Consider the following 23,851-nt stretch of genomic DNA (forward strand, 5'->3'; position numbering starts at 1 on the left):
CTAGATATCCCTAATTGCATCCAATATTTTTCTGTTTTAAGACATTCTTAAATACTTGTGATGAGTGTCTGAACAATATGGTCAGATGACAAAGATCTTGGAAGACTTGAATGGGTGTTTCTTTAAATTTCCGTTGATCCAGCCTCTCTCTCAGTCTTCTCATAAGCAATTCTTTCTTGTAAAGTTTAGAAAACCTAACTGTTACATCTCTCAGAAGTATTCTAGATCCTCATTGGAAACCAAGTCTGTGTAATCTTTGTGTTCCCATTTCTCCTCTTTAAGCTATTCTAAGAGAGCTCCTGTAAGTTGTCTTTCTTGTGCCAGAATGTTTTGAAAAAGAAGGTTTGGCCTACGAGCTCTGTCCTCAAGGCCAAACATTTTTTCCTAATTGTGAGTTGATTTGATTGATAATGTAACTCAGCTCTGTTGGCTTGAGCCAATTTTTCTGTGTTGCCCTTTGATATTCATTGTCGTTATCTGATCTTCCAGTTTTGCCATAGTCCCCTGGTCCTCAGCCTTTGTCTGCACAACGGTCTCACAGGATAATTTCTCATTCCCTTTTTTCAATTGTGCTATCATTTTTTTTACATTGTCATTATCTTGTCTTAATTCTTTGATACTGGAATTTATAATTTTTTTAAAAGCATGCATCATTTTATCACTTTCTGCCATGATGCTACTTTCCAAAACTCCCTCTGATATTTGCTGTTCACGCTCTGCCTATGTAGATTTGATAATTCTGATCAGGTTCAAATCAGATGGTTTGCTCACTTGCTTATTTATTTATTTAAAGCTTTTGTATGTCGTCCTTTACATAAATATCTCAGGACGGCTTACAGCAATTTAAAACAATTTAAAACATCTAATAAAATCATCCACAAATTAAAACAGTAGTACCATATTCTTCTTCTCATGTTTTGATTGTTTACACAAACATTTGTCACTAGTAAAGCCAGCTATACATGATCCATCCAGCAGAGCCTATATACATAATTCACCCAGCAGAGGGCGCTTTTTAGTCATGCAAGCTAAGCCGGTAGCAGTCTTCATTTTCTCAAGACCAATAAGTGACATCATTATTTCAGAGCAGCCCGTTTCCTGCCGTTGTTTTTTCCCTTCATCTATAAACAACCTCAGTTGCTCATAGCTCAAGCTTAATATTTTGAGCTTGTGAACTTTTCCAAGGCACCAGGAGTGGCAAAGTCAGCATTCTCTTGGCGCCTTTCAGTGGAAGTCCCCCCGCCTGTCCTTTGGATTCCCCGCTGGTTTCTAGGGCCATCGGGCAGCCGCTGTTGCCTCACTGTCCTGTGCTGTTGGCGAAGAAGGAGCGAGATCCGCAGGCTCTCGGTGCTGCTTCCTCTAGCTCCTTCATCTCTGATGTGAATCATTGGTGTTTTGCACAGCTGTATTCCGTGGAAATTCTTTGCTTTGTGTGGTATTCAGAAAAAAATTTGGACCGTCAGCTTGGCTGCTAAGGCTCAGTGGTCCCCCAAAGTCACCATCAGTGGCGTGGCCTGACCAGTCTTTCCAAGGGGGAGTGGCGGGACACTGAAACATCCTGCAGTCCCACTGGTCTTGGCAAGAGCAGGGAGAATATGTGCTAAGTAGCTATACCTGCTGCTTCTGTTCAGCTGCAATCCAAGGCTTCAGGATGGGCAGGATTTCTAAATGTAGGGAAGGGAGGGACCCGTATATTGGTTGACAGGGGTCTTTGGCCCTGGCATGCCAAGAGTGCTCAGGTTGCCTCGGCTGTGGCCATCCTGGGATTCATCAGAAGCGCTTCCCCTCCCCGTGGCCCCACTAGCGTTGCTGTTTCTGTCTGCCCATGTAAGTTAACACTGAAAGAACCTGACAAATTCACTCCGGTTTGCTAAAGCTCCTTCCACAAGAAAGTGAGGAGCGCCCTTCCACATGTTCAGACCCTCAGTCCACCTCCTCCAATGCTCCATCCATGCAGTGTCTCTGCTGGATGTTTTCTCCTTTACGGTGCCGCACGATGTGCTTGTGGAGCCAGATGTTCTGGGCATGAGTCCTGTGCTGCAGTGCCGTGCCATTTTCTTTGCCACTTGCTTGGTCGCGCTCTCGCTGATGCCGTTTCCCTTGCACTCAAAAGGAAATGGAAGGAGGCGAAACCGACTTGCATTTAAGCTAATAAAATGCCAGTGTGTGGAAGGGATGACAAATTTCTCGTTGTTGTTTTGTCCCTAGCAAGAGTGAACGGCAGATCCAGGTGAAGCTGCATCTTGCTAGAACATGGGCGTTATACTGGATCAGGCCGAGACTCCTGTGTGCCAGCATCCAGCCACACTGTGGCTAGCCAGCTGCTCACAGGAAACCCACAGGCGGGAGGCGAGAGCGACTGCACCCTGTGCACCCGTGTTCCCCAGCAAGTGATGCGCAAAGGCATGTGGCCTCTGATGTGGAAGGCGGCCTGCAGAACGCCACTGTGGCTGCGTGAGGAAGTCCTCCTTTTTGTCCTCCCTCCCTGAATCTTCCCTCTCAGCTTCATGGGAAGACCCCTGTTGGTTCTTGCGCTACACGAGGGATTCCTGCTAAGCGGCCCGCTGCCTGCAGGAGCACCAGGACTCCGGGGCAGCCACCAAAGGGAACGTGGCGGGTCTCCGGCTCACCACGCGCCTCCCTGTGGGGAGCAGAGTGTGCCTCAAGGGGCTCCTATGAGTTTCCCTGCCGGCCTCCCCTCCTGCACAGCCTGCCTGGAGGAGAGGGGCGAGCTCAGGAGGCCCCAGAACCAAATGTCACGTGACCGGCTGCTGCTCAGCGAGGACTTCTGCCGCGATGAAGGCCAGCCGTGCTGATTTTGGTCCCTGAGAAAATTCTGGGGCAGATGAGAGAGCAGTCAGCCTTCGAGCAGCTTGAAGGGGACGCTGTGATTACTAGTAGCTGCCATGGACTAGTCAAAAGCAACTCATGCCGGACGGAGCTGATCGCACTTTTTGACCCAGTCGCCTCTCCGTGTTCCGTGTGAATGCTGTGGACACAAAATGGATTAACTTTGGCACAGCTTCTCACGGTGCCCTATGATGTGCTGATCCACAAGCGAGAAAAGGTGGGCTGGACGGAACGTCCTCGCGAAGATCCACACTTGGCTGCACAGACAGTCGAGCTCGGTGCTTACAAATGGCGTCTTCTCAAACCGAGGGGAGGTAAAGAAAGGGGCACTGCAGGGCCCTGTCCTGGGGCCAAGGGATCCCCAACATTTCTACTGATGGTCTGGACAAGGCAGTGCGGGGAATGCTTGCCAGATCTGCAGCGGGCGCCCGACTGGGTGGGGCAGCTCGTGCCCTGGGAGTCGGGCGCAGAGTGAGCTTGATGGGTCGGAGCACTTGGCTGAGAGCAGCGGAGTGGAATTGAAAGGGCGTAGCCGAGCTCTGCACTAGCCAAAGGGAACCCAGTGCACAGTGGGGAACGCTCGGCCCAATGATGCCACAAGCGAGAAGGACCTGAGTGCGAATCGACGGTGAGGCGGCTGCAAGAACAGCAGGTGCTGCTTTGGGTTGCCGTAATGGAAGTGCCGCCTCCAGATCACATGACGCAGTGCTTGGGCCTCGCCGGAGAGCCATGCCCAGTTCTGTGCCCCCCCCATTGAAGCAACTGGGAAAGGCCCGGAGGAGGGCAAGAAGGTCCACCAGAGGACTGGGAACAGTGCCCCATGAGGAGAGCGGGGAAGAACTGAGCATGCGTGGCCGTGAGGAGGGAGGACCGGTGAGGGATCCGGCGGCACGCCAGGTGCTTGGAAGGTGGTTGCTCAGAAGAGGGCCAGGAGCTCCCTGATGCAGCTGGACAGCCATCGCCCAAGGGGGCCCAACCGGGAGTCCTGAGTGGAACACGAGGTCGGGCCACTTGGCCTCCTCAGCCCTGGGCGTGCCGTTCCGCAGATGCCCCCGCCGCTTCCGCAGGGACACAGGTGCTTCCCACGGAGGCCGGAGCAGCAGGCTGCCCCGCCGGTGTTGCCCCACCTCGCCGGCCACAGCGGCTCTCCTGGACCGGTCTTCCCCCGCTGCCAGTTGGTGCTGGAACAGAGCTGCGCTCCCTGACCAGCTGCACTCCTGCTCAAGAAGAGGACCTTCCTCACCACCCAGGGCAGACGGGCGGTCCAGGCCATCCCCATCTGTCCCCCGCTGCCCTGCCTGTCCCAGGACAGTGCAGCCGTGCTGGCCCCCCGGCTTTCCACACCCCCCCGGCACCTCGGCCCACGCCGGGAGCCGAGGCAGAGCAGCTGCTCCGGCAGGAGGGGAGGGCACTGTGCTGATGGGCTTGTTCCCAGGCCGGGCGGGTTCGAGCGCCCACCTGCTCCCTCGGGAGACAGAGAAGGCCTGTGGCGTGTGGGAGGCTCCCCGGACAGTGCGCTCCGTTGAGGCGCTTGCGGGAGGGGCCGCGTGCCTCCCTCGGCGTGGGTCTCGGAATGGGGAGCTGGCAGCAGAAGTGGGCTGGGGCGAGGAGGGCCCTGGAAGGGGGGAGCAAAGGAGGCCTTCGCCTGGCCAGGCGAGGCTTGCGGGGCCGCCCGTGGGCTGGGGAGCCGCTCTCGCTGCAGCCGAGGCGTGTGTGAGGGTCGCACAGCTCTTCCGAAGGCAGCGCACCATTTCTCAGCCCCCAGTAGCAGGATCTGCGGCCCTGGAACGGATTCTTCCCCTCGATGGTCGCGGTGCATTCCTGGCCTGGGGGCTGCATGGGCCGCTTGGCCCTGCGGTGCTTTTCAGAGGCATGAACTGGAGCGGAAGAGCTGCCGCTGCCGTGACTGCCATGGCCTTCAAGGAGCCGCAGGGCTTGCTCTCCATGGGGGTCTCTGGCAAGTGGGCACAGAAGGTGGCTTTCTGGCCAGGGAGGCCCTCCCTGCGCTTGCTCCCTCTGCCTGGCCAGGGCACCAAAACCGCCCCCGGCTGGTTTTTCCTGCCCATCTGGGGATGCGGCCAGAGGCACGTAGGGACCTTCGTTGTGCAAAGCAGCGGCCCCCTCACCCAACCTGGCCTCTTCCCAGGGCAGCCGTGAGCACAGAGGCTCCTGCGCGTCGCTTGCGCTGAAGCAGCACTTCTCTTGCGCTGGGGGCGCCTCACAGGGGCTCCCCCGCGTGGCTCCCTTGCGTTGATGCAGGAAGGCGAGGGAGTTGGAGGGCGAGGGCCAGCGGGTGCAGGCTGCGATCCCCCGGTAGGGCCAGCGGGGTGCTGGGTTGCAAGAGGGGGGCTGCTGAGCTTTCAAGGGGGAGGCCGTAATGAAGAGTCAACCCACACATGCCTGTTCAGAACATTCTTAAATTTTATTTTCTTTAATTTTATAAAATCCACCTTGTAAGATAAGTCTTTAAAAACATAATCCTTTATGCTTTGTTAAAAAGTTGAAATTCAAGATCAGAAGTGAACACCTTCAGCTTATTAACTACTTTTCCCGTTGTTTTGTTTTGTTCCTGAGGGGTGAGGTGGAGATGGGGATGGGTCCAAGTTACGTGTTATCTAACTCAAAGTGAAACGGGGCGGGGGGATGACTCCACTTGTCCCCGAGATCCACTAGCTTCTTGCCTCCCCACCCCTTTCCTGGCCCCGTGTGCACTGATAGCCGGCCCAGTTCCTTTCCTCGGTCCGGCCGTGGCCAGGCCTGTTCGGCAGGACCGCCCGGGCTGCTCTCCTGCCCCCAAGGCCAGCCTCTCAATCCCCTCGGTTCTTCCAGGAAAGAGGCGCCCGGCCAAGCCACCCCTGCGGCCCCGTGTGCTGAGGCCACTTGCGGCTGGCCGTGTGCTCGCCAGAGTGGGAGGCCGGGAGGCTTCCAGTGCGGTCCAGCCGCTCGCTCCTCTTGCCATATTGCGACACCAAAGTCCCAATTTTAAACCAAGCCCCTCTCTGGTCGAAAGAGATCCACTTGCCGTTTGAGCCTCGGGCTTTCTTACCATGTGGCATCCTGTCAGGAGGCCAAGAGGAGCTTGGTTTCCTCATGCATCAACATCTTTCTTTTAAAATCTAGAAATAAAACGATCTAGAGTGTTCGGTGCACTTTGACTGTTTCGTTTCCCAATTTGAGTAGCTGGGGCTAGAAATTAACCAAGATGCAAACCGTGATGGCTTTCGAGAGACAGTGAGTAATGATGAGAAGAGAAAGAGCAAAGGTTACGTTCTGCAAAGATCCTCAAGCGTGGCGCAGAGAAAGGAGGTGACTGTCCCTCGGAGAGGAGAGGGACGCGGAGGGAGCACCATTGTGAAGGCCAGGAGCGTGCAGCTCCGCAGCTGGGAGTGGAGGGAAAGGCCTGTCATGGCCCGGGGGGCAGTCCGAGGGTCATCCCAGGAACCGCCGCGGCGCCTCTAGCTGTTGCACTCGAGCGGCTGGTTGCAGGTGCTCTCCCGCCTGGCTGGTAAGGGGTGTGCAACGGCGGCACGTGGGATGGGAGAGGCGGACGGGGCCGGCTCCTCGCCCTTCAAGTGTGGAGATGAGAGCCCCTCCCTCCAGGGGGCAACAAGCTCCTCCGCTGGCTGGGCACGGTGGCGGGGGAGCGTCAGGGTCGGCGCTCTCTTCCTGTGGGGGAAGATCCTTGCTCCGACCCCTCTGCCGGGCAGTGGCAGGCTGGCTCACCCAGGCGGTGGTGGCGCTGCTCCTTTGCTGGTCCTCTTGCACGAAGACGGAAGGACGTTCCACCTCCCCTGGGCAGGAGCCGCGGGGCCGCGTGTGCGCGCCTCTCCCTCTGCAGCAGGGCTGCCTCGCCAGTGGGACTTCGGGAGCCGGTCTCGGGAGCAGGAGAGGTAGAGCACGCCTGCCGCTTCCTCGCTGTGAGCGCCAGGCAAGGAGCCCCGCTTGGTGGGCCCGGCGCCGCTGCAGACGCGCGCAGAGAGCCGAGGGGCGAGGAGCTGCCTGCCCCGGGAGGGGTCTCTCCCAGTCCCTTGCCCACACACTCTGCTTCAGGCGGCGGGGGGGGGGCAGTGAGGCAGAGTTAAGGAGGAGAGTCTGGCGCAGTGGGGCTGCATTGTCGGGTTAAAGCCTTCTAGTTAGGGGAGGAAGAGCATCTTGTACGTGTGGCATGCCTGCCTCATCCTCTAGAACTTGGTGCCTCGGCCCATCAGCCTGAGGACTGCGAAGTTGTAGGTGGCTGCAATGATGAACGTGAGCTGGAGGGGCAAAGCGGGAGGACCTGGTGAGGACGCCGCGCTTTCCTGGGCTGCCAAGCAACGCGGCCGCGCTCGCTGGAGAACCTGCCCCTCCCTGTCCTGCCCGGGCCTGGTGTTCTGCCGCGCACCTCTGGTGGGGCCCCATCCAGTGGGTGGGGAGGAGCAGGAGTCCCACCTGCCTCGTGCGCAGGCCCGAGGGCACCGCTCCGCCTCGCCCAGGTCGCTTGCAGCCCCTGGCGCCCCTAGAGGCTTGCAGGGCTGCTCACCAGCCCACGGGGAGGCTGGCAGGGGTGTGCAAGCCTCTCCTCCACACTCCGCTCAGGCCGTGCCCTTTAGCTTCTGCACACCTGCCCCCCCCCCAGGCCGTGCGTTCCCAGGCAAGCCCCTCACTTCCCAGGTCCCAGATCCATCCAGAGAGTACCGGGAAGCATTGCGAATTGCTGCTGCGGAAGCTTTTCCTCAGCACAGCAAAATCACAGACAAGCTAGGGAAGGGCGCCCTACCAGTGCCACCAGCGTGATGGCAGCTCCCACAAACGCCGCGATGAACAAGTGGAAGGTCATCTGGAACTGCAAGGGAACAGAAGAAGCAGCCTAGGTCAGTCCCGCGGGCCGAGAAGGCAGGCCAGCCTGGCCCCCTGCCAGTGGAGGGGGGCGCGACGCGGCCCTGGCCAGCAGCACCAGTGAAGACGCGGCGTGCTGCCTTTGCCTCCCCTCTGCAGCCCACGTGCCATGGCCTCCCGCTTCATGCAGCCGAGGAAAACGCTCGCCACGGCAGTGAGCTGCCGCCACTGTCCCGCTCCCCGGCTGAATTCTGCTGCGGGACCCCAAGGCAGGAAGTCCTAACCTGGAGCAGCAGGGGCTGCTGGATACCCTCTAAAAGAGTTAGCAACACCCAGAGCTGTCAGCAGCAGGGGCAGCGGCTTCAGAGGAGGCCCCCCACTGCCCCCCCCACCTTGCTGCTCCTCCTACAAGGCCCTTTTATGCAGCTGATGAAATAGGGTATCTTTAATCTAGGACAGTCCTTTAAAATACTGTAATCCTGCCCCGCCCACACCCAAGAACTAGCAGGCTACTGAATTACATAGAAATCAAGGACTCTTCAGTGGCCAAAGGAATGACCAGTCAAAGAGCAGGGAGGGCATGGGAAATCTCAAAGGGAATTGAGTCCCCTCTGAAAGATCTGTGACTGGCCGCCGCCTTGTGGTTATTTCTGTAAGGTTGGTGCCAACAGGCCAGCTCAGGCTCCCGTTAGTTCTACTTTTCTGACCCTGGAAATCTCCAAAGTGAGATGTGTTTTTCCATAGGATGTCCCCAGCCGCGTCTCTGCGCTCGCTCTGGGCACCGGGCTCGGCCAGCACATTGCGGACTCGGTTTCCTCCGCATGAAACGACCAGGAATGGTTGCCAGGAACTTGCCTCAGAGGTCTTGCAGATGGACAGGAGACTCTGGCCGCAAACTCTTCCCGGGGAGGCGTTCCATGGCAGGACACCTACGTGGGGCACAAGAGTCGGGAGTGGGGCAAGGTTGCCCTGGGGCCAGAGAGGCAGGGGAGGAATTCTGCAAAACGCTGTGGCCCTCGGGCTGGCCGCCAGCAGGCTGGGTGCCATTTCCCCCAGAGAAGGTTCGCTGTGGTCCCGAAAACTCCGGGCCGTGCTATATGGGTTGGAAGGGACGGGGCAGCCAGAAGGCCTAATGACAGCACGGAAGGGGGAGGGCAGGTACCACACAGGGACCAAATGCACCCCTCTGGGAGTTTCTGTCTGACCTCCTGGGGTCCCAGGAGCCACATCCCTTCCTCTGCTCTGCCCCCTTTCCCCAGCCACCCGCTGCTGGGTAGCTTTCCGGCTCGTGCGGTTTACCCATCCATAAAGGCTGAAATGGCTCTCCTGGGCGTTGCTGCCGGCAGTGAGAGCTTTTGGGCCAAACACGGGTGCTTTGGTCCTGCCCCTTTGCCTTTGGCCCTCTCTGCCTCTGGGTCCTGCACCCCACAAGCACCTCCAAATTGGGCCCTTGTGTGGGCAGAGGCGCTTTGCTCTTGCTTTAGGAATCCGCCAGCCCACTCACTGGGATGGACGTGCAGGAAGGGCAATGCTCCCAGCAGGCCATCTGGTAAAGAGGGAGGACCCCCGATGGGCGTGGGGGCAGCAGGCAAGCGGGGAGGCCGGGGCAGGGCGGCTGCCTGTCGGCTCTCTGGGCTTTGCCCAGCGTCCTTGCCCTTCCCCCTCAGCCCCATCTTCGGAGCAGGGAAGGGCAGGGCGGGTTGCTCCACGGGCGCCAGGCGGAGTGGGCTGGTCGGCACCGGCGTGCCCGGCCTCCTCCTGGAAAGGAGGCCCACCTGGGGCCCGGCGCTCACCGTACATCCTGGCGTCAGTGCACAGAGTGCCAATGCTGGCGGACGTCTTGGTGGGGTTGGCAATGGAGTTGCAAGTGGTCCAGGTGTTGAAGAAGATGTAGACGGGAACCGCGGAGCAGGCCAGGACCAGCAGCCAGATGACCGCCAGGACGTACGTGATGCCCACAAACTGCAATGAGGGAGACGAGCGCGGGCCGTGAACGGTCAGCCACGGCCTGCGGGCACGAGGGCATGAGACTGGAGAGCTGCAGGCTGAACTGACTCTGGAGGCCTCTTCCCCGTGGGGGGCGCCTCCCGCCGACGGGGCGCAGATGGGCTGAGCCCCCGAGCGAGCCCATCTGCGCACGGGGGGGGGGCCACGTCTTGTGGACCCAGCCAGGCCTTTCCACACAATCAGCCGCAAGTGTGCATGTGTGCCATGCCCCACTTAATGTGCATGCGCTGCCCTTTTCCTTCAAAAGGCTGGGCATCAGTCATGGAATCGGGGAGGAGGCTAGCCATGCTCCTAGTCCTGATGGCGCCAGGCTGCCTCCCGTAGGAAAGCAGCCCACCCGCTGCAGCCCGTCCTCGGGAGCATGGAAGGGTGACGTCGGCCTCACATCTTCCTCGTGGGCTTCCCACGGGGACACCTGCTCAGCCGCTGTCTCAGCAGGCCGTGCGGCTCTCCAAGCGATCCCCTGAATTCGGGGGCAGTGCTCTGAGCTTTGGCAACAGCTTGCCCGCTCGCGGAGTGCCAGAGAGCTCATCTTCGGCCTGCAAGCTGGAACCGCAAGAGGCGGGGCAGCAGCGGCGTGCTTCCAGGGGTGCCCGGGGGCTGTGGGCTGAGCGGTGCCCACCTCCGGGGGGAGCAGGGCGCTCCTCTGCCTGTGATGCAGCACACCCGGCACATCCCACTGGAGGCTGGGCCAGGCCGACCTATCCAAGGACTGGCGTGCGTGGAGCATGCGCTGATTGTGCCGAACGGGCCCGGCAGTGCGAGCAAAGGTTTCCAAACGGGCCAGGTGGTCAAGCAGTGGCACACTCAGTTCTGCATGTGCACAAGAGAGGAGGCAGGTTCTGTGCCGTTTGGGGCGGGCACATGTGCCCGCCCCAAAGTCTGAATCATCGCGGCATCCACAAATGTGGGGACAGCCCAGAGGGGTGTGCGGGCGAGCGTGATTTGGGTGCGTGTGGGGAGGAACTGGGTGTGCCGGGAGCAGAGCCTCTGGCCCGAGAGGTGCACGAATGTACCGATCTTGAAAGAAAACAGCACTCACCCTGCGCGGCCCCCTGACCCGAGCCCCTCTTGCTGTCAGCGGCAGATCTGCACTCCAATTGAAATGGGCATTTCTGAGGCAAGCAGAGCAGGCTTGGCAGCAGCTCCCCGCAGCTCTAGTGCTGCCCGCTGGCCTGCGGGTGGCCGTCCTTTTGTCCCACTGCCTGGAGCAGAGGAGCCAAGGACACCCTTGCGCCCTTGGGTGGGGAAGACCGGCGCCGAGCCCCTCTGGGGCACAGAGGAGCCATGGATGCCAGGCCCCTTCTCCAGGGCGGAATGGCCTTCACTGACGCCTTTTTCCCAGAGGCCAGCATATCTTTGTGGCACTGGGCCAAGGCAGGAAGCGCAAGGATTGGCCAGTTCTCTAGCCCAGCGGCCTCTGGAGTTGGCCACATACCAGCAGGGGCAGCGGTCAGCAAGAGGCTCCGAAATACGCATTTGAATGCCACAGGAGAGTCCCTCTCCCCACCGCACGGCCCGTCCCTTGCCGGCTGCTCCCTCTTTCCCTGTGTGCGTGAGCCACGCACCTGAGAGGCCACCGCTTTTGCAGGACAGGTCCGCAAACCTGGCCTGGCATACAGACTCCGAGCAGGGCTTGGTTCCCCTGGCAGGCGGCTTTAAAGCCGGCCCCCTGCCAGCCTCCCTCTGGCGCCAGCCCCGGGATTCGTGGCCGGCGTGGCAGGGTCCGGCATGGCCCTGGTGGGCTTCTCAGGCTCATGGGACATCCAAGCGGGTTGGGAGCCCCTGGTGGGCATGGGGGAGGTGGCAGAGCAGGGGGGTGCTTCAGCGTTGGAGGCAGACAATGTTAGGGGAGGGAAGCGGAAGAGGCTGTGGGGGCGGGGGCGGGGGTGGCCCTGCAGCTGGGGGCAGAGCAGTCCAGTGCGGTTTTCCCTCTGAGATGCCATCAGTTCGGCGCAGCTGCTCCCGCCTGTGCCGGGGGCCGTGCTGGCGCCCGCACAGGCCCGAGCAGGGCTGCAGTCTCATGCCCATCGGTCGACGGAGCGGGCGCGCTGCTCAAGAAGAAGCGGACGGCAGAGAAGGTCACCTTGTCGGGATGTCCCAGCCATTTTCCCAAACAGTGGCACACCAGCTCCAAAGAGTGAGCCTGGCGGTGTCCTCTGGAACCCCTCCCCTTGTGGCCCCCTGTTACCGTAGCGCTGAGGCCCTTGCCACAGATGGTGGTCTTGTAGTCGCCAAAGATCTGCCTGACAGCGCCGGTGGTGTAAAAGCCTTCGGCCAGCAGGAGGGCTCCGAAGAGGAAGAAGAACCCGGCGATCCCGTAAATGGCATACTGGAAGTCGTGGATCCTGCAGAGGCATGGGGGTGGGGGGACGGAGAGGCACGTGTGCCGGAGGTGGGGGCATGGCGCGGGGGGCACCATGCGGAGCAGCTCTCTTCCTCTGGGGGAAGCGGTCGCCAGCCGCAGTCAGCCCAGCTGCTGTGGGGCAGACCAGCAGCAAAAGACGGGTGCCGCTTCTTGCGCACAGGAGGAGGGAACTGGGGGCGGCCGCCTGCTCTGGGCAGCAGGACCACGGCTGGAGCCAGAGGGCAGACCTGGTGGGGGGAAGGACTCTGGCTGGCAGCAGAGCCTCCTGAGGGGTCCCAGCCTGGGCCTCAGGCGGGGCTGCCCATCCAGTGCCGACTGCCCTGGCTCGATGGGCCAGGCACGGGCTGCTTCCCGTTGCTGCTCTGCCAGCCTCCCACTGGGCCACGCAAGGCGGCTCCGCTTGAGGCAGGCTCGGCCCCCTTCCACTTCGCTTGGCAAGCGGATGCCCGCAGGGCCCCCAGGGCCAGTGGCCAGTGCGACACGGCCCAGCCCCCGCAGGCCCCCCGAGGGTGAGGCCGGGAACATGCCGAGCGACACCTGCCTCTTGAGCCCCTCCCACTGGCCGCTCAGTCGCCGCAGCCCTTCAGGCATCGTCCTGTCCCCACCCTTGGCCTTGGTGGGGCAGCCACGTTGACCTTGGTGGCGTGTGCCTATGGAAGGGCCCCTGGGGAGCTGTTTGGGGGTGGAGATCAGTGTCTGAAGCTCGGCCCCATTTCCTCTGCAGAAGAAGAGGGGCAGGGAGGCCTGAGTTGGGGTTGAGCCACTGGAGGTGGCGGGGGGGGGGGGGTTACTTACACATCAACCAGGTACTCATAATCCTGGAAGTTTTTGGAGAAGTAGGTCTCAATCAGGTGCTCGGTGCCTGTGAGTGCTTCATGGCCACAGCCGCAAAAGAGCGCCACCCCCAAGAAGCACAGGCCAGTGGCCACCAGGGAGGCGAAGGGTGCCCCCACGAGGCACCTTGCGCAGCACTCCAGCAAGCCTGCGGGGAAGAGAGAGACGGGGAGATGCCCTCAGCGGTGGCGAGGAAGCGCCTGCCCGGGAGGGAGGGTGGCGACGGGGCTGGGCGAGAGCGAGGAGAAGGTGCGATCACCGAAGGAGGGGTAGGACGAGCCCCACAGCCCCAGCCGGCCCTCCTCGCTGTGGTGCCGCGGCCAGTGCAGGTTTCCCGGGGGAGCCACCGCGTGGCCCTGGCAGCAGGCCTGCCGGTTGCTGCTCGGCACCCGCTGTCCCAGCTCCTCGCGCTCTTGGTGGCCACAGCGGCAGCGAGCGTGCAATTGGCATAAGGAAAACAGGACGCAGCAAGCACAACGGACACACCAGGCAAACACCGATTAACAGCCTGCGGAACTCACATTCAGCAGATCCGGAAGTCTCTTTTTCTTTTAGGCCCGTAACCCATCCCCATAAGAGGATTTGCCTGCTAGCAAAGGTGACCGAGGACGGCAGTGGCCCAGCCTCCCCCGGGGCGAGGAGTGTGGCTGGCCTCAGATCAGAAAGGAAGAGGTGGTCCTTCTTGGGGCTTCGTTTCAGGGGAATGGGAAGCCCAGAACGCTTGTTGTTACTGTGGCATTTTGATGGGCAAGATTTGTGCATTTCTGGGGCGCAGGGGCGGGCTGTTTCCTGCTCTTCCATCTCTGCTCTTTTATGGTTCTTGATTTATTGTCTGATTACTGTTGTATTGTTTCTATTTTGATCTAGCATCACATAAGCAGCTTTGCATACTAATTTTGCCTAGAAAAAAATATTTATCATTGCCTAAACAGCAATGATACTAAATCTCTTTTGTGTTTTGATTGCTATGCAGGAGGAAACAATTTCATGCGTTAAAGTTGATCTCGCAAGTGAGCGACAGTCTTCAAGACTATCGCCTGTTGCTTCCAGAAGAAACGTAGAACAAGAATGACAGCTCATCTGTCACCTCTGTGGCTTAGACTTTCTCTTACCATGCAAGTCTTTCCTTTCGTAAGGATTTAGTGGCAGCAGAACCAGTCTGTGTGGAATCCTATGGACTGGGCAGCAGACTGGGAGTGGAGGCAGCACCGTGGGAAGAGGCAGCGATAAACACGGCTGCGCCGCCCAGGCAGCTGCCTGAAACTATTTCAGCCGCCTGCGCTGTCTCTGCAGGGCTCCAGCCAGTCCCTCCCACACCCGAGGGCGACTCGTGCGTGGACAGAGAAGGGCCACGCCAGCGGCAGCCCGGCAGGAACAGAGCTGCAGGGAGGCCGGATCCAAAAGCCCCGCAAGGTGTGAGCCCATGGACGGGGGAGACACAAGGCTGTCGCTTCTCTTCGGCATTTCCAACGGCTAAGCTGTGGAAGGATGTCATTGCTGGCACAGAAGCAGGGCTTCGTGTTAGAGGTGCGGGACGGGAGCTTGGGAGCAGGATCCCGGGGCCGGGGCCTCCGTGCTCCCCACAGGCACGTGCACCCGAGAGCTGGGGCTCCCGCCTGGCAGGGCTGGCTGGCGTGGGCGAGCCGTTTCTTGGATCCAGAGGGCTGTCCTGGCTCTCTGCGCTCGCCACTCTCGTGTCCGCCTTGGGAAATCTTGGCAGATCTCCCAACACTAATTATCCCGTGATGGAATATAGCAAGGGGCCAGGCACTCCTGGTCTGGACTGGATGCTCTGCCGGGTTAGGTCCTCAGAGCGGGCTCAGCCTCTGGGGCGAGGCCTTCGCAGGAATGGATCTCCGCGTGTGGGTGACAAATCAGTGAGCTGCTCCAAATCTGAGGGAAGTGGGGTCTTGGGAAGAGGCCCGTCCTGGTCCTGGGCTCCTCCCTGTAGCAGTGGGCACCTTCGGCTGCGAGGTGACACTGGCAAGGGAGGTGGGGACTGAGCTGGCGGCCTCTGCAGACCTCCGTGAGGGGGAAGTGCCCCTGGCGGCTGGGTTTCAAAGATTCGGTTGAGACAAGGGCAGCTACCTGGAAAACTCGGTTGTGGAACTGGATCCAGGTTTGAACTCTGAGGACCCGAAGTTTGTGGAGGTGTTTGGCTCTGGGGTTTTGGTTCAGGCACTTCACTAACATTATCTATATTATAAAAAATACAACAGTAAACCTGAGAATGTGCAACACAGCACCAGCCCCGAGCCCCCTCCGCCCCCGCTCGCCTCGGTGGGGCCCCCCACCCCACAGCTCTGGGCCCCTCGGCTTGGTGGCGTGGGGAGCCCGGCCACGCCGCGTCCTCTCGCCTGTGCGCCTCGCGCCGCTCAGCCTCATCCCCGCAGCATTCCTCTGCCCCTGCAGAACGAGCCCGTCAGGCGCGGCAGGGGCCGCGGGGTCGGGGTGACAGCCCGTGCTGATCTCTCCGTGGCACGGGGGACAAGGCCGGCTCTGTTCTCCCTGCCAAGCTGGGAGCGCACTGCGAGTCCTCGGCTCTGGGGAGGGCTGAAGGACAATGGCAAGCCTCTTTTCTTGCCTCTCTTGGGGGCTGCCCCTCCAGCAGGGGGTGGGTCTGGCTGCCGCAAGGCCTGGCACTGGGCGCCCCTCCCTGCTCCACCGATGGCATCTGGTGGAGCGCCAGGAAGCCACATGATGGCTGGCTGGTGGCCTCGATGTGCTCCTGGGCCATCCTTGCCTGGCTTTGGCAACCAAGGCAGCCCCCAAGGGACGCAGGCCATGTCCACCAGCAGCCCTGAGTGGAGCCCTTCGGAAGCCCTCTCCTAGCAGGACAGGAGGTACGGCTGCAGGAGCCCCCAAGCACGGGAGGCTGCGCAAGGCGGCCCCGCGGCTGGCCAAGTCTGCCTACCCGCCCTGGCGGTGGCCCTTCCTCGAGAGGAAGGCGAGCACCGTTCCTGGCCCTGCCCTGGGATTCCTGCATGGGAGATGCAGGGCTGGCGGTGGGCCTTCTGTGCAGCACGGCCTCCCTGCCACTGAGTCACCGGCCTGCCTGGGCAAACAGCGGCAGCTGCAGCTTTGCCTGGGCAGTGTCCCCCCCACCCCACACCCCCCCAGAAGGAGAGACACCTGGCACAGAGCAGAACACCTCACACACCTGAGGAAGCTGCCAGTGGCCACAAGTGTTATCCAGGACAAACGTGTCTGTCGTCAGAGGGCCACCGGACTTTTTGCTGCAAGAAGGACAACCCTCTCCAGAAACAGGCCGGGCTAGGACCTGCCTCCTTCCGCCCACCTTCACAGAGTCAGCTAGCATCTCCCAGACCATCTTCTTTGCCTTCCTACCAACACCACACGCCTCCCCTTCCATGCCCACTCCTCCAGCTTGTCCATCCGCGGGGACCCCCTCGGAATGCCTCCCGTCCCTCATGCGCCTTCTCAGCCGGCACAAGCGCCCGGGCGAACTCCTAATGTTGCCACCCAGTGCACTTAAGGCCACATCCTCATCGCCACTCCGTGGATGCCTCTAGGGAGCATGGCTCCCTTGGCAGAGCGCCCAGCACAACGGCTCAGCCGGGCAGATGTGGAAGTCACGTGGCAAAGGCCCTGCAGGGCCTCCTCCAGGGGGACCCCTAAGGAGGCCGACAGGCGGTGCCAGCGCAGCACGGCGGACTGTGGCGAGGCGGCCGTCCCCTGCACGGGGCCCGCCTCCCCTTTGCAGGCAGGCTGGAGCTCCCTGAGGGCGCTCCTGGGTCATTTCGCACCCCTCTGGATCTCCTCAGATACGCCCACCTTGTGCCCTCTTCTGCTCACAGGCGATCCCGTGACCTGGGCCAGGGAGGCCGCCCCTGCTGTACGCCTGGCTACTCCATCCATGCCCTCGGGAGCAATGCCTGGTCAGCCCAGAGTGTGGCCAAAAGGTAATCGAAGCAGCCAGTTGCTGATGGGGGCAGGTTCAGGCATGGCCTGAGGCTGGACGGGGAACCTCGGAGCCACCTTGCGCCTGCCTCCTCCGGCGGGCTCCCTGCCCTTCAGTCTGACGTGTGCCAGTGGCAGCTCTCCAGCCTTTCGGGAAGCACTTTTTCAGCCCTACCTGGAGATGCCGGGAACGGGGAACCTTCTGTGTGCATAGCGGGGGCTCCAGCACCGAGCTGAGGTTTGGTTAGGTGGCAGGGGAGCTTTTTGCTCAGGGCGAGGAAGCCCAGGATGTGGAGGGGGGAGGGGGGTTAGCCAGGTGCCTGGAGTGAAGGCAACGGCCCGGATTAAAGCAGCTGCCCCGTGAGCAGACGGGTTGGATGGTCAGGAAAAGGAACGGTTTCGTCACCCAGAGCAGAATGCCACTATGCCACTCGCTGCTGCAGGATGGCATTTTGCTCCCAGGGAGAGTGGGGCGTTGGCCAGGAGGGGCCCTTCGTCCTGCCCAGCTGAGCTCTCCTTCAGCTCTTTAGCCCTCCATGGGATCCGGCACTGAAGGCAAGCGAGTGACTAATGCAGCAGATCCGCAAACATCGTTCCGCCTCCAGCAAAGCTCTGCAGAATTGTGCACGGCTGCTTCCCAGGCCGCTCCTTCCTGGCAATCCCGTGCTCTCCCGTGCTTTGCTGGGCCCGGGACAGCCCTGGGGGAGAGCCGACCCTCAGCTTCTCTGGGGCTCCCCACGCGCGGGCTTTTGCTTGGCCCTGACACGGGCTGGCGTAGTTGGCGCCGTGTTCCAGCGGAGACCGCGGCGGCCGAAGCGCCTCCCCGCAGAGCAGGCCTCCCGGGTGCCTGCGTCACCTCTGCGGGGGCTCTGGGCTGCAGAGCTCTGGAACAAAGCCGCGGGGCCGGGGTGCAGGGCCGGGGGGGCGCATTTGGAGGAGAAGATGGAAGAAAGAGCCCCTTGTCCAAGGACAATAAGCCGCGTTGTGCGGGGAGGCAGAGCGGTGGGCGCAAGGCCACTGGGCGAGCCTCTCAGCTGTGCCGGCTCCCGCCCCTCCGTGGCACCAGCCCAGCCCCCCCCCTGCTCCTGTTGGCGAGCCCCCCCCCCCCCGTGAGGGCGCGGCGAGTGGCTCTGGCTGGCACAGGCTCCGCTGGCTGCTCCCTGGAAGGTGCCTGGTCCAGAGGCTCCCCCTCGCCTGGGACTGGCTGGAGGCTCCCGGCGAGGCCTGGAAGGCAGCTGAAGCCGTGCCCGGGGGCCATGGAGCAGCACCACAGCTGAGCCAGGCTGTGCTTCCGCGGTTCCCTCCCCCTCGGACGAACCGGAGGGTGTGCAGCAAAGCCACAGATGGTTCAGCACCGGCCACCTGGACAGGGCCTGCTCCCGGAACACGTGGGAAGGGGAGGGCTGAGCCGAGCCCTTTCCCGCTCCAGCCTCACCGCGCAGTCCAGGCGTGGTGCAAACCGGGTTTCTAAGCTGGTATGGAGAGCCTTTGTAGTGGCCGCGTGTCTTACTTAGGAGATGTTCAGCCACGCTGGTCGCCAGGAGAGGGGCCCTGGCGCGGCTCCCCCACGAGCCAGCTGCCTGTCTGCGTCAGGCTGCCCCAGCGCTCCTCTGCCCTCCTGCCCCCCCCCTGCCGAGGAGGGGGAGCATCCTCCCGGGCGAAGCTCTGCTGCCCGGTTGCCACAGAGACGGGCCCCCTTCTCCGGCTCCCGGGGCCTCTCTCTTGCCGCAGAGGGGCAAAGCAACAAGAGACGAGCACATCGCATGGGCTAGCCCCACTGCGGTGGGGAGGCAATGGGACGAAGGAGGGGCAAAAACACCCTCCTGCCCCGCTCCCGATAGGGCACACGGTGAGCTGCTTGCCTGCAGCCACCTCGCCGCTTGGAGCCAGCCCGCGGGGCCACCGCTCTGGAGGTCCTCCCTGCTCTTTCTGGCACTGCCATATCTCAGCTTAGAGGAGGAGCAATCTGAGGCCTGGAGCTCTTCCAGATCTTTATTAATGGTCTAGATGAGGAAGTGCCAGGAACCATAACCAGATCTGCAGATGATGCAAAAGTGGGGGGCGGGGGGGAATAGCGGACACCCTGGAAGGCAGATCCATGGCAAGTTGGATAAGCTTGAATGCCAGGCTGCCGGCAGCAGAGTGAGATTCAATACGGACAAGTGCCAAGTTCTACCCCCAGGAAAAAGAAACCAAATTCATTGATACGAGATGGGGAGTAGGTGGCTCAACCATGCTGAAAAGGGAAAGGGTCTTGGAGTTATTGTGGACAACAAGCTAAATATGAGCCAACAGTGTAATGTAGCCCCCAACAGGGGACATGCTGCAGAAGTGTCACATAATAGACGATAATAAAAGTGCCACATGCAAATCACGAGAAGGAATAGTTCCCCTATGGCTGCACTAGGCCGACCTCATCTAGAACACTGCAAAAGATGCAGAAAAATGGGAAAGGGTTCAGAGAAAGCAACAAAGATGACCCAGGGTTTGGAAACACCGCCCACTGTGGAGAGACTGGGAGAACTGGGCACGCTCAGCCTTGAGAAGACTGAAGGGGGACATGAGATCCCTCCGTAAGTCCCTCAAAGGCCATCACAAAGAGGAAGGTCAAGATCTCTTCTCGCTGATGCCAGAGCGCAGGACACAGAATAATCAAGTCACGCTGTGGCAACCCAGGTTCAGGCTGGACATCAGGAAAGTCTTCCTCAGTGTCAGAGCTATAGGAGAGTGGGACCAGCTGCCCGGAGAGGTGGGGGGCCCTCCCACACTGGAGACATTCAAGAAGCGGGGTGGTGTGACGTGGTGTCCTGCAACAGCAGGGGCTGGACCCAATGGCCTTCTTGGCCCCTTCCAACTCTCCTACTCTATGATTCTATGAGTAGGAAGAGCACAGGTTGGAAAGAGGTGTGTGTGTGTGTGGGGGGGGTGTTTCCAGTGGGGAATGAATGATGGGCTCAGGGACACGGATCAACTTATCAAAAGCTACCAGAGCTGCTCTTCGGTGGGAGCTGGATAAAGAACCAGAGCGCCCATCCTCTGGGAGAGAAAAGCACGATCGATCACTGGGAAGCGTTTCCTTGGTGGGTCCCTGCAAGCCACCTGCGCACAGAGAAGCAGGGGCTGCAGATGCCTTTGCACCCGAGTCTGCCCACACAAATGGTGCGCGTGGGTGAAAGCAAGTAGCCCACAGCGAGCCAGCCTCTGCGGCCGCTCTGGGTCCCTCCACTTCTGAAGTACGGTGGGCCGTGGGAAGAAACAGGGACCTTTCCGTGGCAGCGCCCTTCCTGCCTCCACAGATCTGTCCCTGTTGTAATTTGTGTTTCGTTTTCTGCGCCAGATTAGTGTCTTCCATCTCCCCAGACAGGTGTGTTATAGTGGCATTTTATTTTAATAACTGCATTAATTTAGTTTAGTGTTTTATTTGCTATTGCTCGTGATTTGCTGTTTTGCTGCAAGCTTCTCGGACAGCATTTCGCCCTTGGAGTGACTGAGTGCTTCTGTGCTTGGTAAATAATAGCAGCTTCCATGATCAGATGAAAAATGGAGGCACCCAACTGGCTTGCTGACTCCTCCAAAAACTTCGCACACGAAGCGGCAGCTGCTTGGTGGGGTTCCTTCCTTTGCTCTTGCAAGCAGAAGCTGTGCTGGCGCTGCCAATAAACAGCCTCCCGGGCCTGCAGAAGCCGCCGCCTTCCCTGACCACCTCTAGTCTGAAATCTCCCCAGTCTGGCACCGCTCCATCTTGCCACCAAATAAGCAGAGGAGGCTGGAGTGCTGGACTGTGATACATTCTGGTGCATGGATCTCGGGGTCTCTCTGGATCTTGTCCAGCTGGGCAGCTATTTCTCTGTGGACCCAGGTGCCCCTATTTGCAGCCTGTCCAAGAAAGGCCAAATAGTGGGGCTGCATTTGTGCTAAGCTGCATTTCAGAGGAAGGACTTTTCTGCAACCCAGAAGGAAAAGTCTCCCAGGGCTAAAAGCCTGCTAAGCAAATCCATAGACGGTGAAAGAGGCGGAGGACGGGGGCCAGCATGGAGGCGAGCTCTCAGAAGGACAAGCGTGCACAGGGGCTGCCAGCCCCTGGCCCCAGGCTAGGAAGCCAGCCAGACGCTCTTGGCCACTTTCCTGGCTCGAGATGCCCCCACAGTCGCCACCCTCCCAAAAGCTTCCTGTGCCTCCTTAATGACTCTTGGGATAAGAACGTTTGACTAATATTTAAACTAAATTTACTGTCCTGACTATAATTCTCAGTAGATATGATGAATAATCAAGCAACGTACACACACTCCTTTCCCCCAGATTATAACCACAACAAATTACCTTAAAATAATTTATCAAAGACCCAAAATTGTGTTGTCATTCTCCTTCCTTCCATGGCTACATCCATTCAGGGCATCCCAGGATGTCAGATCCAAAGCTGGGATGGAATCGCTACACGCTTCGTGATTGCCCCCCCCCCCCCCCGTCCCGCGGATGCCAGGACTCCTGCAGAAGCCTGGCACTTCCTCGTCCCACCTTGACACAAACTGCAACTTGGCTAGCAGCTCAGGGTCAGGAACCTTCTGTGGAAAGCGGGGGCGGGGGACGCCAGGCCACCTGCGGCCAGAAAGACCCAAAACCTCTCTGGCTGCCCTCTGCAAAGACCTCCAGCAGTTGAAAACAAACTCGCAGAAAAAGCGTGGCTGCCTCTTCCAAGGGGCACAGGGATGGCCCATGGAAAGATCCGGGGATGCCAAGCGCCTTTCGACCTTGCCTTGCCCCAGGCAGCATCCAACCTTTCCCTTGGCTACTGAACTCACCCATTGCTCGGGGATGCAAGCCAAACCGCTCTTTCCACGCCTCTTGTCGGTCAGAACAATCCCAGGCAGGTTGTGGCTGCCTCTGGTCCCTCTGGCTCTTTCTGCCTTGTCCTGCCCTCCAGCAAAGAAAAGGGATCTGGGGTGGACAGCCAGCCCCCTTAAAGGGCCAGCCCCCCTTTCTCCCGCTCCTCCTCCTGATTCTGCCCCTCCCTCTTAACCCTCCTCTGGACAAGAGGCACACGAGAGTGTGTGTGTGTGTGTGTGTGTGTGTGTGTGTGTGTGTGCGCGCGCGCGCGCGTGGGCAGTGCCCTGCCCTGCCTTGCTCGGTTGGCTCTCTTGCCTTCGCTGGCCAACTTTTCCCATGCAGGAGTTGCGTATAGGAGCAGGAAACTTGGGTGACTGCTTCCAGTTCTCTTGTTTGAGCACAAGGGAAGGGAAGGGGAGGGTGGCCTTGTGGCAAATACCTGGGACCCTCCGTCGCTCAGCTGCCCGAGACCCACAGCCTCCCTGGAAGCCCGTCCCTGCTGTGATCTTGCTCGAGCTCGGGACAGCATCTCCCGGCTGCTCTCGGCTCACCTTTTGGGGTGATCACCCTCAGCTGCCAAGGCCCCACGGCTAGTCCTGCTGCGTCTTCACACCAGGCTGCATGCAGAGCTCTCACACCTTCTCCCAAGGCCCCCCCGCCCCCGGAATCACTCCGGAAAGCAGCGGCACATCAGCGGAGCTGGGCACGGGCACACGCCTGGCCCAGCTGCTGGACCCCTGGGACTGGGACGAGGGAGAGCGGGGCCTCGCAGTGCTGGGGCGCAGGAGCTGGGAAGGGCAAGGGGGGGTGTGGTGCTCGCCTCATCCTCTGGGGAACCTTCTGGAGAAGCCAGACGCAGAGCCCTCGGCGGTTGGGGGCAGTGGAGGCCCTCCTGCAGCTTCAGGAGTCCTCAGAAGGGCAATAGAGTTGTGGACAAGAGGAGCGGAAGAAGCTGTCCCGCACCCCCGGTTGTCCCCCCCGCAGTGTTGATGCCACCTGCGGGCAGCTCTGCAGGGCTTCGGACAGGAACCTCTCCCCGCCCTGCTTGGTGACGCTTCCAGGGACGGAAGCCAGGCCTGGGCGGTGGGGCAAGGCTGGGCCCCCTGCGCCCGCGGCACTTCCCTTTGGCACGGGGCTTGCGGGGCAGCAGAGTGAAGCAAGGCCGGGACGGGAGTGGCGACCGCCGGCTCTCTGTGGCCATCCGTGCTCCTGCTGCCGGAAGCCTCCTGCAGGGGAAAGAGAGGGTTGCCCAGAGGGGCGGCCTTTCAATCGGGCGTCGGGGCACGAATGCCCATTCCTTCCTGCTGTTCCACACATACCCTCAGCATCCCAGTTCGAACCTCCGATCCCATCACTACTTTCTAAAGCACAAAACTTCCTGCTTGGGCAAAAAGGTGAGAGCGTGGCAGACGCCGACAGTGTCCTTGCCCGTCTCCAGCAGCAGCACGAAGGTGGGTCTCCTCTCCTCCTCCAGGCAGCAGCGCCCACTGACAGTTTGTGAGGGGACCAGCAAGGAAAGGCGCACGAGGGACGCCCCGCTGGCCAGAAGGCTGCCCGTGCGCCGGACGAAGCCGCCCGCAGCCATGGCGCTGGCGGGGGCCAGCCACGCAGCCCGCCTCCAGGCCCGCAGGCGCAGCCCGCCTGCCCGTTCACGACGGCGCCCTCGCTGGCACACGACACCTGGCTCCCCAGCCACACCTGCCTCGGCCAGCCGCCTTTGCCTCCCTCCACGAGCCACGGGCTCTGCCGTGGGCAGAGGCTGCTGCAGCTGCCCCGGGTGCAAGGGCAGAGACAAGGTCGCTGATCAGAAGTTCCTGAAGGCCCAGAGGGCAGAAGAGAAGGAAGGCGGTCTCATTCCCCTGCCTTTCACACGTGGGGGGACGAGGTCCGGCCCCTCCCCACCCTTCAAAGGCTCGGTATGTGCAGGTGCCGCTCCGGTCCACCGGGGCTCCCCTCCCGCAGCTGGCTGTGACTCAAGGGCAGGGTCAGCAGTCAAGGTTGAAAAATAGCCCGAAGAGGCCACAGCTTAGCCCCACCAGGCAAAGACTTGCGCCACGGCACAGTTCCCTGGCCCCGCAGCCCCTCCAACCCAGCAGAGCCCGTTGCCCCACCCGCATTCTGGGGGGCCCAGGCCTTCCCCATGGCTGCAGAACCCCAGGCCCCGGGAAACCCCCTGGAAGCTCACCAAGGGTCCTTTTAAAATCGCATGTGCTTCTCTGCACACCGAGCCCT

At 60.7% G+C, this 23,851-nt stretch overlaps 1 protein-coding gene across 2 annotated transcripts; it reads right to left on the reverse strand.

The window, feature by feature from the left end:
• Positions 1 to 6,938: 6,938 nt before the first annotated feature.
• On the reverse strand, positions 6,939 to 21,669 carry PLP1 (proteolipid protein 1). Of its 2 annotated transcripts, none has more exons than XM_044452675.1 (7): positions 21,595 to 21,669; positions 12,836 to 13,022; positions 11,864 to 12,020; positions 9,459 to 9,627; positions 8,521 to 8,594; positions 7,607 to 7,672; positions 6,939 to 7,103 (listed from the first exon to the last, which is right to left on the reverse strand). In XM_044452675.1, the coding sequence occupies exons 1-7, from the start codon at positions 21,596 to 21,598 to the stop codon at positions 7,032 to 7,034; spliced, it is 729 nt and encodes a 242-aa protein (XP_044308610.1). In that variant the 5' UTR covers positions 21,599 to 21,669; the 3' UTR covers positions 6,939 to 7,031. The 2 variants fall into 2 exon arrangements, with proteins under 2 accessions (XP_044308610.1, XP_044308609.1); XM_044452674.1 differs by having other exon boundaries at positions 11,759 to 12,020.
• Between the last annotated feature and the right edge of the window lie 2,182 nt (positions 21,670 to 23,851).

Source organism: Varanus komodoensis, unplaced genomic scaffold (assembly GCF_004798865.1).
Source record: "Varanus komodoensis strain SLA01 unplaced genomic scaffold, ASM479886v1 scaffold74, whole genome shotgun sequence".
NCBI classification, from domain to species: domain Eukaryota; kingdom Metazoa; phylum Chordata; class Lepidosauria; order Squamata; family Varanidae; genus Varanus; species Varanus komodoensis.